At 58.2% G+C, this 15313-nt stretch overlaps 2 protein-coding genes across 7 annotated transcripts in view; one reads left to right on the top strand and one right to left on the bottom strand.

Annotated features, from left to right (window-relative positions):
* Window positions 1-334: 334 nt before the first annotated feature.
* On the top strand, window positions 335-4969 carry PTGES2 (prostaglandin E synthase 2). Its single transcript, XM_016163743.2, has 7 exons — window positions 335-626; window positions 1606-1803; window positions 2545-2603; window positions 2951-3100; window positions 3361-3561; window positions 3668-3785; window positions 4389-4969. The coding sequence occupies exons 1-7, from the start codon at window positions 357-359 to the stop codon at window positions 4509-4511; spliced, it is 1119 nt and encodes a 372-aa protein (XP_016019229.1). The 5' UTR covers window positions 335-356; the 3' UTR covers window positions 4512-4969.
* Window positions 4970-11200: 6231 nt separating this feature from the next.
* The window catches only part of SLC25A25 (solute carrier family 25 member 25), a 37075-nt gene continuing 32962 nt past the window's right edge, over window positions 11201-15313 (bottom strand). For all 6 annotated transcript variants that reach the window (XM_036238313.1, XM_016163742.2, XM_016163738.2 and 3 more), the window contains 5 exons: window positions 14737-14889; window positions 14323-14430; window positions 14054-14221; window positions 13339-13489; window positions 11201-13255 (listed from right to left, as the gene is read on the bottom strand). In XM_036238313.1, the coding sequence (XP_036094206.1) occupies window positions 13071-13255; window positions 13339-13489; window positions 14054-14221; window positions 14323-14430; window positions 14737-14889 (765 nt within the window). In that variant the 3' untranslated portion in view covers window positions 11201-13070. The remainder of the gene's footprint in view (window positions 13256-13338; window positions 13490-14053; window positions 14222-14322; window positions 14431-14736; window positions 14890-15313) is intronic.

Genomic DNA, 15313 nt, shown 5'->3' on the forward strand with positions numbered 1-15313 from the left:
TGACATTGGGGCTGAAAGACCACCCAGGGAGCTCCGTGGCCGAGCCCGGCCTAGTGCCCGAGTATTCTTTGCATTCGTCTGGGGTCACCACCGAGATCCGTTACATCTACAAGTTCAGAAACAGGGCTACTTAGCGACTCCCAGACATTCCCGAGTGTGTTTCTGCGACTCTGCCGAGTGAATGAAAGCTGGGCGCCAAGCACGCGCGCCCAAACCCGCGAGCGCTATCCCTCCGCGCGCGGTGTCACTGTCACCCCTGGCAACCCGCGGCGTGCCGGAGACCCGGCCTTTTAAGGGTTGCCTAAGCCGGGCGGTCTTCGTTTAGCGCGCCCGCCCGCGGCGCCGGCAGAGCGAACATGGCTGTGGCTGCACGGGGCCTTTGGCCCCGCGGGCGCGCTCTGGCCTGGAGGCTCGGTGGTCGACCGGCGCCCGGACTGCCGGCTCAGAACCGGGCCGGCTTCGCGGGGGCGACGGGAGGCCCGAGCCCAGCCACCAGCACTCACAAGAGGAGCCCGCAGCTCCTGGGGGCGGCGGCGCTGGCTCTGGGGAGCGCCTTGGGGGTGTACTACACCTCGCGGTGGCACCTGCGTGCCCAGGATCTCCGCGCCGAACTTCCAGCCACGCAGGTAAGCCTGGGCTGGACGGAGCCGGGGGCTGGGCAACTGGAGACAGCGCCGAACTTTGGGATTTCTGGAAAGCGGCGGGGTCAGGAATCGCCTCCTGCAACCGCTTGTGACCTTGGGCAAATGACTTGCTTTTGCCTCCGAGCCCTCAGCGTCCTCATCTGTGAAATGGGGCCGCTGCTGATGCCTGCTAACTGGAATAGTTGTCTTTGTCTCAGAGTCGTTTTTCTAACTCGTCTTAAGACTTTTCAATGGGAAGATTTGGAGATCACAGAAAAGGAAAAGAAAGACACTTTCACAGTTTATCTCTTTCCAAACATTTTGTCGGCCCCCTCTCATCAGCCCCAAATCCTGTGGTTGTGTATGTATTAGTATTATTAGTAGTATTTTTATGGAACCAATGACCCTTAGACTCCAGGCCCCGAGACAGGGAGGTCACAGAAGCGTCCCTGGAGCCAGCAGGTGGCCCAACTGCCCTTGCAATGCTTTATAAACAGCTCAGCACGGCTGTTCTTTGCTCCCACCTCCACCACCGACCCACAGGTGCTTTTTTCTGAACCCAGAGTGACGGGTGGTTGAAAGGGGAGTGGAGTTCTCCACTTCTCCCTGCTCACCTCCACTGGTCCAGACTCAGGTTACCATGTGAACCCGGAGGGCTGTGGACTGCAGCTGTGACTTTCACACGTGAATGTATAGCAAGCTCGCTTGGGGCTTTCCTGCGGATCCTGCAGCATTCAGACTCCCGGCCCAGATGTTTGAGATTTGAGGTAGACCCCACTCTGGCCACTGCTGGGCCACTGGCTGGGTTGTAGCCCAGCTCTGCCCCCCTCACCCAGAAGTCCTTGGGATTGGGGGAGTGGCGTGGGCACTCTGAGTTGAAGCAATTGCTGCGCATCTGGGAGGGCACACCTGGGGATGACTGGTGTTCCCCTGGGTCTGGGTACCAGGCCTCAGAAGCCCTTCTCCCTTTGCTCCCCCGCAGCTCTCCCTGTCCGGCCGCCTGCAGCTGACCCTGTACCAGTACAAAACGTGCCCCTTCTGCAGTAAAGTTCGTGCCTTCCTGGACTTCCACGCGCTGCCCTATGAGGTAGTGGAGGTGAACCCCGTGCGTAGGGCCGAGATCAAGTTCTCCTCCTACAGGAAGGTGCCCATCCTGCTGGCCCAGGAAGGAGACAGCTTGGTGAGCTTCGAGAGCCCCCCTCTCACCATGCCCTGGGTTGTCCTGGAGTACCCCCGAGTTGGTCCCTGCTCTGCGGCCCTGCAAGGAACTTGAGATCCCAGCCTCAGCTGAGGATTATGAGGGCAAAGTAACTGGTATACAGTAGATGCTCAATAAAAGCAGACTGCCATCCTTCCCCCCCAGCACCAAACACCAGCCTGGTCTAAAGGAAGCAGTGTGCCACAGAGCTTAACAATGGGGGTTCCGAAATCAGGGTGGCTGAGGTTCAAGGTGTGGCTCTGCCCCCTACTGGCTGTGACTTGGGGCCAGTCACTTAGCCTCTCTGGGCTTCTTTCTTCACCAACCAACATACTCTCCGCGTTGTATGCCTGGCGCATGCTTGGCTCCTAGTATGTAGCTTCTGGAGCCCATCCTCCCCCTCAGTGCCCAGGAGGTCAGGCAGGTGGAGTGGGCAGGCCCAGACCCTGGGTGCTCCCCAGGCCCTCTGCCACACTTGGGTCTCCTTACGCTGGGCCACGCTGGGAGTGGGGACTGTATCTTGGGGGGCAAGAAGGGGAGAGCTCAGTGGGCATCGGTTTTCGGGGTGAACCCCCACAGTTGGGTAAACAGTCCCCCGGTTCCACCCGACCAGTTTCTGTGTGATGCCTGGGCACCGGTGGGGTTAAGTGGCCCCTGTGACCCTGCCAGGCCGATCAGCCCCCTTCCCCTACCCACAACTCAAACCTACCTCTCCTCCTCCAGCAACAACTGAACGACTCCTCTGTCATTATCAGCGCCCTCAAGACCTACCTGGTGTCTGGGTAAGGAGCCCCCGGAGGCCAGGCAGGCATCCCATTTTGCTCTGTCTCCAGGGAGACCTCACCTGAGTTCCTGCATGGGGGCAGGGTGGGCTGCTTTGCACATTTCCAGAGTGGGCCTCTCTGCACATCCCCTTCTGTCAGGGGAGTGCTCCCGGCGTCGGCCCCCAATCCTTCTTGCCCCAGGACCTCCTGTGTCACCCACAAGAGGGTGGAAAGCTTTTGCGGATTGGTTCTGGCCACACCCCAGGGCTGGGTCGGGCAGGGGTGGATAGTCACCCCACGGAGGCGAGGGTGCAGTCTCTCAGAGGAGGAGGGAACGGGGGTGAGACTCTGGATGATTCTCGAAGGCATCCCCTGGAAGACATCATCACCTACTACCCACCCATGAAGGCCGTAAATGACCAGGGCAAGGAGGTGACCGAGTTCTGCAACAAGTACTGGCTCATGCTGGACGAGAAGGAGGCCCAGCGAATGTATGGTGGGAAGGAGGCCAGGACGTGAGTGCGGCTGGGGCCGGCCCGGGGCTGGCGACGAGGGCTGGGAGGTCTTCCCCAGAGGGGACCTGGCCGAACGAGGCGCTCTGAGGGGAGAGCACTTTGGGAGAGCATGCGGCTGGGGCCAAGCTGCAGCCTGGGCTGTGTCTCCATGACGACCTGCTGCTTAGCCTCAGCTTCCCGTCCATACGCTGGGCTTCTAGACAGTGGGGCGCTGGCCTGGGAAGCCCAGCTGGCCTGCCCCTCCGTCCCCTTGCCCCCAGGGAAGAGATGAAGTGGCGGCAGTGGGCGGATGACTGGCTGGTGCACCTGATCTCCCCCAACGTGTACCGCACGCCGGCCGAGGCCCTGGCCTCCTTTGACTACATCGTCAGGGAGGGCAAGTTCGGGACCATGGAGGGCGCCATGGCCAAGTACCTGGGCGCAGCCGCCATGTACCTCATCAGCAAGCGGCTCAAGAGCAGGTGACAGCGCGCGTGTGTGCATGTGTGTGTTCATGGCGGCCTGCCCGCTGTCCCCGCCTGGGCCGCGTTGGACGTCCCCTGATGGACTGCCCCCATCCCCGGCCAGGCACCACCTCCAGGATGATGTGCGTGAGGACCTCTACGAGGCTGCCAACAAGTGGGTGGCAGCCGTGGGCAAGGACCGGCCCTTCATGGGGGGCCAGAGGCCGAACCTGGCTGATCTGGTGAGTGTGGAGGCGGTGGGGGGGGGCCCGACTGAGGGGCCTGTCTTTGGGGTCAGAGAGGCCCAGGCTGGGAAAGATGTGGGCTACATCTCCCAGCTCCCCACCTCAGAGGCCCCTGGCTCCATCTGGTATCAGGGCCTTAAGGAAAACCAGCTCCAAGAACCTGCCTTGCTTCCCATAACTGACAAGTTTAACAGAGGCGTTGGCTTCAGGGCCGGCTGGACCCAGGGGCTCGAGTGGTGTTACCACGGCTTGGGCCTTCCTGCTGCCCCTCAGCTCCGGGGCCAGTCTGGTCCAGCGCTCCGCCTTCCCCCAGCCAATTCCATTGGGAAGCAGTCCTGCAGTCCGGGGGCACACACTGATCGGTGGCGCAGGTCTCGGCTGGGCGCTCGGGGAGGTCTCAGGACCGGAGAGTGCGGGAGGAAAGGGGATTGTCCAGAAGGAGGGTGTGGGCGTGGGGCAGGCGAAGCCTCAGCCATCCCGCACGCCTCCTTTAAAGCCCCGTGAGTGGAAGCGGCCCGTTAGCCCGCCTGGGAGCTCTCACGGACGGGAGGGCACGTGGCTGCTGGGGTGGGTTTGGACGCCCCTCCGTACCCACTGCAGGCGGTGTATGGCGTGCTGCGTGTGATGGAGGGCCTGGAGGCCTTCGATGACCTGATGCGTCACACCCGCATCCAGCCCTGGTACCTGCGGGTGGAGAAGGCCATCGCCGAGGCCCCCCAGTGAGCCGAGCCTCCCAGCTGGGAGGAACGGGATCCAGCCGAAGACATGGGCCGCCAGGGACCCGGCTGCGCATTCGGGAGCATGCCGCCTCCTGCCCGCCCCCGCCCCCAGCATTCTCCGCTTCTCACATGGGATGCCCGCTGGGCTTCTGGGACACCGAGGGGCGAGGCCCAGGTCCACTTCCGTTCATAGCCCCCGATGGGCTCGGAGGGGCTGCCTGCCACCACCCCGCTCCTCCCCTGCCCCACGCCTCCTGCTCTCCAGCTATTCTCAGGGGCCCTGGGTGGCTGCCCTGTCTCTGTCCTGTGGGTGGGGATTGGGCTGGGCGCCTGTCCTGGACCAGGGAAGCAGGGACACTCCGGTTTAGGGAGAGCCCCATCCTCGGCTGCTCTTCCCAAGTGCTCCCAGGACTCTGTCATGTTTGAAATAAAGGTGGCCGCTCCCCTTGGGGCGGTGCTGCAGTGGGGTCTGTGGCTGGAGCTGCACGTGGCTGCCCGTCCGGGCGGCTTGGGATGGGGCCCAGCCCTGCTGGTAGCTACTGTCCGTCCACTGTTACTGAGCTCTCAGGCCTGGGGTGGAAGGCTTAGCAGGCCTCCTGTCGCATAATCCCTAGGACCAGCTGGGAGGCCCAGAGATGGCCCAGGGTGCGGTCCCTGAGAGAAAGACCGGAACTCTGGGTGGTGGTGCTCCTGAGCCTTGGTTTCCTCGCCTGTCACGTGGGCATAACGCTAGTCCCTACCTCACGGGGAAGTTGCGAGCGTTTGATGACAAGCCGTGGGACAAGTGTGCGGAAGGATGTCGAGCTCGGCAGGGCCGGAGTCATTCCGGGACACCGAGGTTCGGAGAGCAGCGTGCCTTCCACGGCCCCCCTGGCAGCAGGTGTCCACCCCCAGGCTTTGGTCCCAGGCCTGGGATATCACAGCGGTGGACACTGTGATGGGGGCTATACGGAGGAGCCAGCTCCGGGAGTGAGGGCGCTGTGGGTGGAAGCCCCCTTCTGAGCAGGGTGCCCCGGGCTGGGGTCTCTAGTCCCTGCTTTTGACAAATGAGGGGCGCGGTGGCTCACCACGGCTGGCCAGTGTACCCAACTCCAGCCACCGGGTCCTCCTCGTTGGCAGTGACCGGGCAACTCTTCCAGACCCACGCGGGAGAGTTTTTAATTTTTATTCTTTATCACTTTTAAAAACAAAAACAATTCCTGTCCCCTGTGGCAGCAGACATTCAGATGAGGCGGCCGTGTGACGAGCACTCTGGGGGCAGACGGCGTAACAGCCGGAAGCAGCGGCCCGTTTCCCCCACAGGGCTGCTCACCACCTGCGTGTTCTCGTTCCCGTCAGTCGGCATATGTCACAATGGCTCGTTCTCGATGGCTGCAGAGTGTCCACGGCACATAGGCACCAGAGCCCACTGGCCAGGCCTGTGTCCAGCACCATGAGGTTCCCCCTCCCTGTCCCCCTGGGAGTGTCGAGCATACGGGGCTGTGGGAGGAAGGAGGGAAGCCGAGGCCTGTGGCACGAGGAGCATGGAGGCTGCCACTGAGAGGCCAACAGGTGTGAGGGTCCCCAGAGCCACCGCTGTGCCCAGAATGCTGTTCCTGCTTTACTGGTTGGGCCTGAAGTCCCAAGGGGCCTTCGCTCCAGGGGCCTGGAGTGGCCTCGGACCCCAGGGCCTCCCTCAGCAGGGCAGGAACCAGGCCAGGAGCACCATGGGGCCCCGAGGGAGGGCCCGTCCCTTGTCCCTGCTGTCCCCACCCCACTTCCCTTCACAGTCAGCCTTTTCCTGCCGTCCTCAAACCTCGCCCAGGGTTATTCAGTGCTTGTCCAGCTGCTCAGGGAGACAGACTCGCCTTGCCTTTGTGTCAGTCCCAAGTTTCCCCTGGGAGACATCTGATGTGCCCGGCTTGGGACAGGGTGCCCACCTGTCCTTGACATCGTGGCCAGGCTCTCACCGCCACAACCCCACCCTGTACCCCCTGCTCTTTCTGCTCCTCCTGTCAACTGCCAGTTCTGATCCCCTCCCCGGCTTCCCCTTGAGGCCCAGTCCGGCTAAGGAGGCCCTGGGCGCAGAGGGGGCCCCAGCCACCAGCCCTCTCCCCTCTCTTTTCACATATCACAGAGACGTCTTCTCCTGTTTCCACATCTCACAGAGGAGGATACGATGGTGGCTGACCCACGCTGGGGCCAGGGGCCTGAATCCTAATGGGTTTTTTTTCCCCCCCGGGGCTGCTGCAGGCACAGAGGAGCATGCCTCTGTCACCCTCACCCTCTACTGAATGGTCACCTCAATGAAATGCCCAAGGACTGTGCTAGCTAGACACGCTCTCTGCGACTGGGGCTGGAGACTGGCTAGTCAGTCACCCCAAGGCGACCGCGGATCGCGGAGTGTTTTCCCCGGGAAGAGGCGAGAGAACCCACTTCGGTTCTCTCACCGGGTCCTCGGCCTGGTCCCCGGGGCGTGTCGTCTCAGAACCACCAGAGGGCGGTAGAGGATGTGCAATCCTGAGATGGAACCAAGGCCTGGTGCTGTTGCCTTGTGGCCAGCTTCAGGATTGCAACTTCCCTGGGCAGTCTATTACCCAGGGACTCTTATTTGCCCATCTGTAAAATGGGTTTAGCATGCAAGGGTCTGAAGATGGGGAAAGGGTCTCGAGCCAGGAACCCCTGCCACATCCTGGCCATGCTTAGGTCACGGCATGCCCTCATGGCCTTGATGATGGCAGAAGGCCCGAGGTAAGAATGCTACCGCCGTCCGCTGTGACCCTGGGCAAGCCCCATCCTTGCCCTTCCTTGGGCAAGCCCTTGGAGGTCTACTGTCTGTTCTCAGGACACACTCCCTGCTCTGTTCCCAACTGAGCTCCCCCAGAGCTCATGGTCAAGGGCTCCAGGAAGAAGGGAAGAGGGTCATGAGAATGGCGAGACCCCCTCCTCCCTGGGAGTCAGGAGGGCTCCCTGGGGAAGGCGAGCCACAGCTGGGCTCCAAGGATTGGGAGGCTTCCAGTTTGCTTTTGCTTGTGTGTTAGATTGTCAGAATTTTAAATTTCACCTTGATTATGCAAATGTTCATTGTACATAAGTAGAACTGGCAGATAAACAAAAAGATACCAATTTTTCACCATTCTACCACCCATAGATTTAATCACTTAATGCTTTTTTTTTTGAAGTATAGCTTTCCAGTTTATTTTTTATGTAGCCTACATGTAGTGCATATATATTTATATTTTATATGTAATAAGTATATATTTACATATCTAACAGTTTTGTGGTAAGCACTGTTTTAAGCTCTTTTCCTACACTACCTCGCTTAATCCTCACAAAATCCCTATGAGGTACGTACAGATATCTTACAAATGAGGAAACTGAGGCATCAGAAAGGTTAAGCAGTGTTGCAAAGCTAGTAATTGCCAGAGGCAGGCTATGAACCTAGATCTCTTGGCTCCAGAGTGTGTGATTCTCATCACATGTCACATTGCTTCTCTCTCTAGATAAGTTTGCCTGTATCTTAAATAAAAATTCCCATCACACAGGAGCGCCTCGATCATGAACACATTCCAGATCTCACTACTGTTCTTCCTCGCCATTACTAATGACTGCAGTATTTACTAGTGCGCAGTGTTCCATGGGATGACTGTTCTTTGATTGATCTAACCAGTCAAATGGGAAAGATCTCGACAGGCAGAAAGGTCTAATAGGGACAGGAGTTGTAACAGGGGAATGGTGTGGGGGGATGAATGGCCCCCAAATATATCCAAGTCCTAATCCCTGGCCCCCTGTGATTGTGTGGCAAAGAGAATTTGTAGATGTGATTAAATTCGTGATTTTGACAGGGAGTTTCCTGGATTGCCCAGGTGGGCCCTAAATGTGATCACGAGTGTCTTTGTAAGAGGGAGAATTGACTATGGGAGATGCCACAACACAAGCAAGAGGCTGGAGTCATCAGAGAAAGAGGCCACAAGCCAGGGGGTGCCGGCGGCCTCCGGAAGTCAGGAGAGGCAAAGGAATGGGTTCTCGAGAGCCTCCAGAGGGACCCGGCCTCGTGGGCACCTTGATTTCTGCCCAGTGAAGCTGACTTTGGACTTCTGGCCTCTGGAACTATAAGAGAATCATCTGTGTTGTTCGAAGTCACCAGGTTCGTGGCAGGTTGTAACAGCAGCCACAGGAGACTAGTACAAGTGGTACAAGCCAGTGTGGTCAGGAAAGAGAAACTGCTCCGGTGACCCTTGTCCCTGACCCTTGTCCCTTGACCCTTGTCCGTGTCCTCCTCTGTAAAACGAGGGGCGGGGCCTGGACTCTTATGTGCAGGTGAGGTGCCCCACCCTGGTGGACACAGCGGCGCCAGCACTCTCTTGTCAGCCTCCAGATGGTTCCTCCTGGGCCACAGGGGCCATGCTGGTGGGTGACCGCAAACGGCCCAAAGAGGTCATTTCTTTGTGGCCACTACCCTGCCCACCTCCAGGTCATGGGAAGCCAGACGCCTAGGTTTATCTTACTCCCTGGGGGCAGTGGGGCAACTGTCTGGTTCTCTCTGGCCTGTTTCCTCATTCTTGGTTCCTCCCTGCCCTATCTGCTGGCCCTGCCCATCCAGGCCTGGTTGGCCTCTCCGGCCACTGTGACCTGGGCTCACCTGTCTGCTCCAGCTTCCTCGTTGGCCCCGCAGGCCAGGGACTAAGGTCCCTGCCTGAGCAGCTGGGCTTAGCACACGGCTGCTCCTCCTCTCACCCCTCCCCTGCGTGCCAGCCTGTTCAGGCCAGCGAGATCAGGACTGGGGGCAGCCCAGCCAGGAGCCGAGGTCGAGAACATGGCCTCAGAGTCAGCAAAGCTGGTTTGCATCTTAGCTCACCGTTCTCACCTTGTAGGACCCTGGAGAGTCTTTCCCCTCTGAGCCATAAGGAAGGTACTGTGCCCACCTTGCTTGAGGAAACGGGGGAGGCTCACAGAGGCATGAGATTTGCCCAGGATCACACTGCCAGGTGCTAGGTGCCAAGCAGAGGCCTGACCCACATTTCCCGGCCCTTACTCATGGTGAGGTCCTAGGCAAGTCCCTTCTCCTCCCGGAGCCTTAGTTTTCTCATCTGTAAAATGGGGATGTGGCATCAACGGTAACTCCTAGAACTGCTGAGGTCAAAGTAAGGGGCCGCGTGTGTAGCGCCCCAGCTGGTGCTCAATAAATGTCACTCTCAAGATGAAAGGGTCTAGCTTCAGGAAGGAGGGTAAGGGACCTGTCACCCAGGACAAGTGGCTGCCCCCACCACTCTCCAAGTTGGATTTCCTCTCAGATGCCAGTCAGATGCCAGGCTGGCATGAGCCTCCTCGCTGGGCGGCTGGAAGGAAAAGTGTTCCGGCGGAAAGTACTGTGTATGTTTGGAATCCAGGATGGGGAAGGGAGCCAGGAGATAAAATTGTTTATTAAGGACCAACCATTTCCATTTCCTGTCTCATTTGACTTTCCAACAGCCCCTCCAGGCAAATCTGGAGGTCAGAAGCCTGAAATGGGCCTGCTGGGCTCGGACCCAGGTCTCAGCAGGGCTGGTTCCTTCTGGAGACTCCAGGGGAGAACCTGTTCTTGGCCTTGTTCAGGTCCTGGAAGCCACCTGCATTCCTTAATTTGTGGTCCCTTCCTCTACCTTCAAAGCCAGTGACCTGGGGCTGAGTCCCTCTTGGGCTACCTGTGGCTCTTTCTCTGCCTCCCTCTCACACATGGAAAGATCTCATGATTATTTGGGGCCAGTCAAGTAATCCTGGATCATCTTATTCTAAGGTCAGCTGATCGGCGATCTTAATTCCATCCAATTCCATCCGCAATCTTAACCCCTTTGGCCATGTCACCTAATTTACAGGTTCTGAGGATTAGGACATGGACATCCTTGGGAGGGGCGTGATTCTGCGTACCACACCATGGAACATTTGGATGGGCCTCATTCAACCAGTAACTGTTTATTAAGCACCGGTGGGTGCCTGGCACCTGCTGGGAACAGCAGTGAAGAAATCAACTGCATCACATCTGCGAAAACCCTATTTCCAAATAAAGCACCATTTCGAGGTTCCCAGAGGACACGAATGTTGGAGGGAACACTATTCAACCCAAGGCAAGTGGCATATGCCAGTTTCACCCCTGGGTACACTTCCGTCCCTCCCGAAAGCCTCTGAATGCCAGAGGCCTAAGCAGGTTCCCCAAACTGTTTCATACTGTCCCTGACCCAGGACACCCAGTGCTATCAGGGGACTGGAGTGTGGACAGTTATTTAGGAAACATTTTATTGAACACTCTGTGCTTCAGGCCTGTCTTAGGCACTGGGACTTACGAGAGCAAACACAATCCTGCCCCTAAGAGCCTCATCCTCTCCAGGTGAGACAGGCAAAAAGCATTATATAAGAATGTCAGGTGCTGCCCCTCAACATCTAAGTCAGAAAGATGGGCAGGAACCAACTGGGAGGCCAGAGAGGGGCAGCTGCGAGGTGGACAGATGCCCAGCGGTGCCTGGAGTGGCTTCAAGCAGTTGTTTCCCTGTGTGGAATCACAGGGCTGAGGGGGTACTGGTCAGAGCAGCCCAAACCCAGCAAACACGCATTCTAAAGAGGGAGTGCCTCTGAGAAGCCCAGAGGTGGCTTTTCTGTGATGAGAAAATTGGGGTTGTCCTCTAACATGAATGCCCCCACACCGCCCAGGCCCCAACCAGAAAAATCAGGGCTCTGACATCAGCTTTTGAAACAACTTTATTAGAAGGCTCTTTTAAAATGACAACTTCCAATTCGTTCTTAATTTGTTTTTTCACAAATTCCAGTTATAACTATATTTATATATAACGGTAATTTTTGCATTGATCTTTGCATCCTATTTAAATTGTCCTCATCAGGCCATTCTGGTGGGATGGAGGTACAACTGAGGTTGCAGGTTGACCAGCATTACTGAACAGGGGCAGCAGGTGTGTGGGGGGGTGGTGGCAGGAGGAGCCCACGTCACAGGTAGAGTGGGGAGCTGGCTGCCCTCTCCTCCAGCCCCACCCCAAACTCACAGTGATAGGCACCTCGCTGCCTTGTCATTCAAAAGGGTGAAATAAAGCAATCCTCCCAGTCTGAGGAGTGATCTGGACTTCCGTGGTCAATGGAACTGAGATTTCTCCCACTCTTCCACCCCTGACCAAACCCTCAGATCCTAAGGCTTCCTGGGTGCACGTACACCCCAACCTGCCAAAGGGCATCTCTGCAATCAGGGTCCCTCCCTGCCTTCTGCCTTTGGGCAGACGTGACGTCGGTGCTAGCAGTGGTGGGAAGGGTCACTCCCACGGACCCCCTTCCTGTCCTCACCCCATCTCTTGGATGTTGGGAAGGTACAATCAACCATGAACATAAATATGAATAAAAAATGAACTTGAAAATGACAGGCTATTAATTAAAGAAATCTATAAAAATAGGTAGCACATAACTCTGTTCAAATAAATATGAAATAAATAGGCTCCAAGCAGTGTGAAACATCACATCAGTGGAATGTGAGGCTGGTCCCACTCGCCCCAGTTGGGATCGGACATAAATCCCCTGGGGCATCAGAAACAGACTTTAATGCAGTCAGCCAAGCTACCCACTCCCTTTGTCTTCCTTCTGGAAGCACAGGATTTGCACATTTGTCCAGCTTGTCTTTCTGAACAAAACCCTTTTCTCTACAACACATAATTAAGGCCTTTAACCCTTTTCCTTCTCACCAGGGCATGCGGACACAGGGCAGAAACTGCCCTTCGCGCTACAGCACGCCCTACTGCCTCCATGCCAGAGTGGGGACAGGAAGTTGGTTCTGAGCTGGTCCCAGTCCTGACAGAGTCTGGGGCCAGCTCAGAGCACTGGGAGGTCCCCTAGCAGCATGGGGCGGAGGCCTCGGGGGTCCCAGGACCAGTACTCGCCTTCCAGGCAGCCAGCGGTGGCGCGGGGCCTCGCCCCTGCATGCACACGCACATCGGGGTGCCCAGCTGCTGGTGAGCTCAGATGAGGTGAGCACAGAAGCCAGACTCCTCCCCCCTCCCTACGCGACTGAGGAGCGGCTATGGCGGGGTGGGGTGCAGCTACCTTTGCCCGTGGACTGAGGAGAGCGGAGCCAGGAGGGGTGTGGGGAGTGGGCTGGCAGCCCTCTTCCTACCATATTAGAACAGCAGTGAGGAAGAAGCAAAGTGGGCACGGGCAAGGCGCCCGGCAGCCGGGCGGGACCCGCAGCCCACGTTCTGGGTGCGACGAAGAGATGGAAGAACTAAGCCGGCCTCCAAGCCCTGCTGTTCGGCAGGCACTGCGGGAAACGTCCCGTCCCTACTGCACATAAGCCTGTGACTTGCTGACCCCTGGACCCCAAGGAACACCAATGGGTCTTCCCTGGAATGGACACGGGGGTAGGCCAGGGTCAGCAGGACGACTCCGGCGGGCCCGCCAGCACTTTCCCCCTCCCTTGCGGGTGCATCCCAGGGTTTTCACAGCTTGGCTTAAGTCAGCTTAGTGTTGGCACATTCACAGAATGAGATGGCTACACATCCCGGGGCTGCAGGCCCAGGATTAGCGAGTCCGCTGGGCGGGGCTGCCCTCCCTCCCGTCACCGCGACTGCACGCCCAGGGTGATCTTCAGGTTCTCGTACACCACGTAGCTGATGCTCACGGCTGGGATCACCTTCATGAAGTTGGGAGCCAGCCCCCGGTACAGCCCGAAGGCCCCCTCGGTCCGCAGGATCTGTCTGAAGAGGCTGCTCATGGTCACCTCTGGAGCGCCCTCAATGGAGGCTGCGGTGAGAGAGGCTGCACGTCAGAGGCCTTTCGCCACCTCCTCCCTGGGTCCCGTGGGGCCGGGCTTGGACCAGCCTTACCTTGAGCCTGCATCCGGGTTCTGACCAGAGCCAGTGGGTAGCTGGCCAGCTGGCCACAGGTGCTGGACATGGTGCCGCAGGCCAGGAGCACGAACACGCCAGGGTCTGCGCTATTTACTGCGTAGCGCTGCAGCCAGGCATTCTTGAGTGTCTGAAAGGGGAAAGGGGGGCAGGGATGAGCAAAGGTGCCTTTGAGCCCCAGGAAGAGCCTGTGAGGCAGTGAAAGGCTGGAGTGGGGGTGCCGGGGGGACATGGACACTGGATCCCCATCACATGGGATCCGCGAGACCACTGTAACCTGATTTACTTGGCCTGGGCTGGCTGCCCTTTGTTTATGCTGTCGCTGGGGATTCCTGGGTAGCACAGGGAATGCGGATGAGGCAGGGGTAGCCCTCCACCCAGAGAGCCTGACTTCCATGGTCTAGAGTCTGCTGGGGGCCCTCTGAGCCCCCAGGGCATTGTGCTCTGGAGATCTGCCTGCTGAGCCCATGGCGGGCAGAACCTAGGGGCTGCGAGGGGCAGGCAGAATGACAGGAGACCTTCGCAATAAACAGACTGAGTCTGGAAGGAGACACTCTTCGGTGCTGCTGCTGGTCTCAGCCATCCCCAGTGGCCTATCAGGCTGGGGTCCTGACGACAGGTGGGGCCGTGGCGAGGAGAGGGTTTCTGAATCTCTCGCTCTAGGTCAAGGGGCCTAAGCCTTCCGGGGCCTCACCTCGTAGACAGCTAGGTCTATCCCGGCATAGGGGATGATCCCCAGCATGTTGGGAACGTAGCCTTTGTAGAAGGCGGTCACTCCCTCTCTGGCCAGGATCTTCCTGGCACAGTCCAGCATGCCTGAGTACTGGCCCGTCTTCCGCAGGGCCATCCGGGTCTTCAGAACCTGTGGATTCCAGCAAGAGCAGCAGGTGTGAGCACGGCCCACTGCTCGTCACCCTCACCCCGATGTGCACTGCCCGCCCCAGGACCAAGGTGGCCCCTCACCTCCATTGGGTAGATGCTGCTCTGGGCGATGGCCCCTGCCAAGGACCCTGCCACAAGTCTCTCGTGAATCCTCAGAGTCTCCTGGTCACTTCCAACAAGACGTTTGATCTAGAACAGGGAGCAAATAAACATGCACCCCAGGGACCAGCGCATCCGCCGCTGCCCCACCCTCCCTCATGGAGCCAGTCAGGTTTAGCTGAGACCTGGTGTCCTTGGCACATGTGACACTTCCCAGAGATGAAAGGAACTGGCTTGCAGTGGACACGGCAGCAGAGCCGGGGTCAGCCCCAGGCCCCCACTTCTTGCCTCGCCTGCTGCCCCTCAGGTACAAATGACTGGGCACCAGCAGGGCAGGGACTTCAGTCCAGGGGAAGCTCGACAGCTGGTGACTGTCCTGGGGAGCCACGTCCTCACCTGTTCGTAGGCCATAAATTTGATGGCTGACTCGGGGGCAATTTTGAGGACGTTGATGCCATTGCCCCGCCAGAGTGACTTGGCCCCTCCCTCGCGAATCATCTGGGTGAACCCCCCCACGATGCACATGTTGTTGCTGCGGGAGGCATGGACCTGAGGAGGGAAGGACGACAGGTCAGAAAGAACTCAGTGGCCACGGGGCTGCCGTCACCTGACGAAGAGCCTCTTCCCACTGGCCAACAGTCAAGGTCGGCAGGCAGGCTCTTCTGTCTTGCATTCTGAAGACTAACTCAGTGCTGTGAGAATCAAACATGGCTACACGAGGTCAGACTAGATCTTACTGCGCACCTACTACGTGCCAACACTGTGCAAAACACCTCCACAGAGAACTTTATTATGAAAAAATTTCAAGCATATACAATTATATAATGAACTTCCATGAACCTACAATCAGCTTTAACATTCATGAACCCATAGCTGCTCGTGCCTCTGCAATGCCCCACCCCTGCCAGGCTGCTTTAAAGTCCGTCCCAGGATGGTGTCATTTTACCCAAGCGAAATGCTTTCCATCTCTACA

The sequence above is a fragment of the Rousettus aegyptiacus genome, unplaced genomic scaffold (assembly GCF_014176215.1).
Source record: "Rousettus aegyptiacus isolate mRouAeg1 unplaced genomic scaffold, mRouAeg1.p scaffold_m13_p_3, whole genome shotgun sequence".
NCBI lineage: Eukaryota > Metazoa > Chordata > Mammalia > Chiroptera > Pteropodidae > Rousettus > Rousettus aegyptiacus.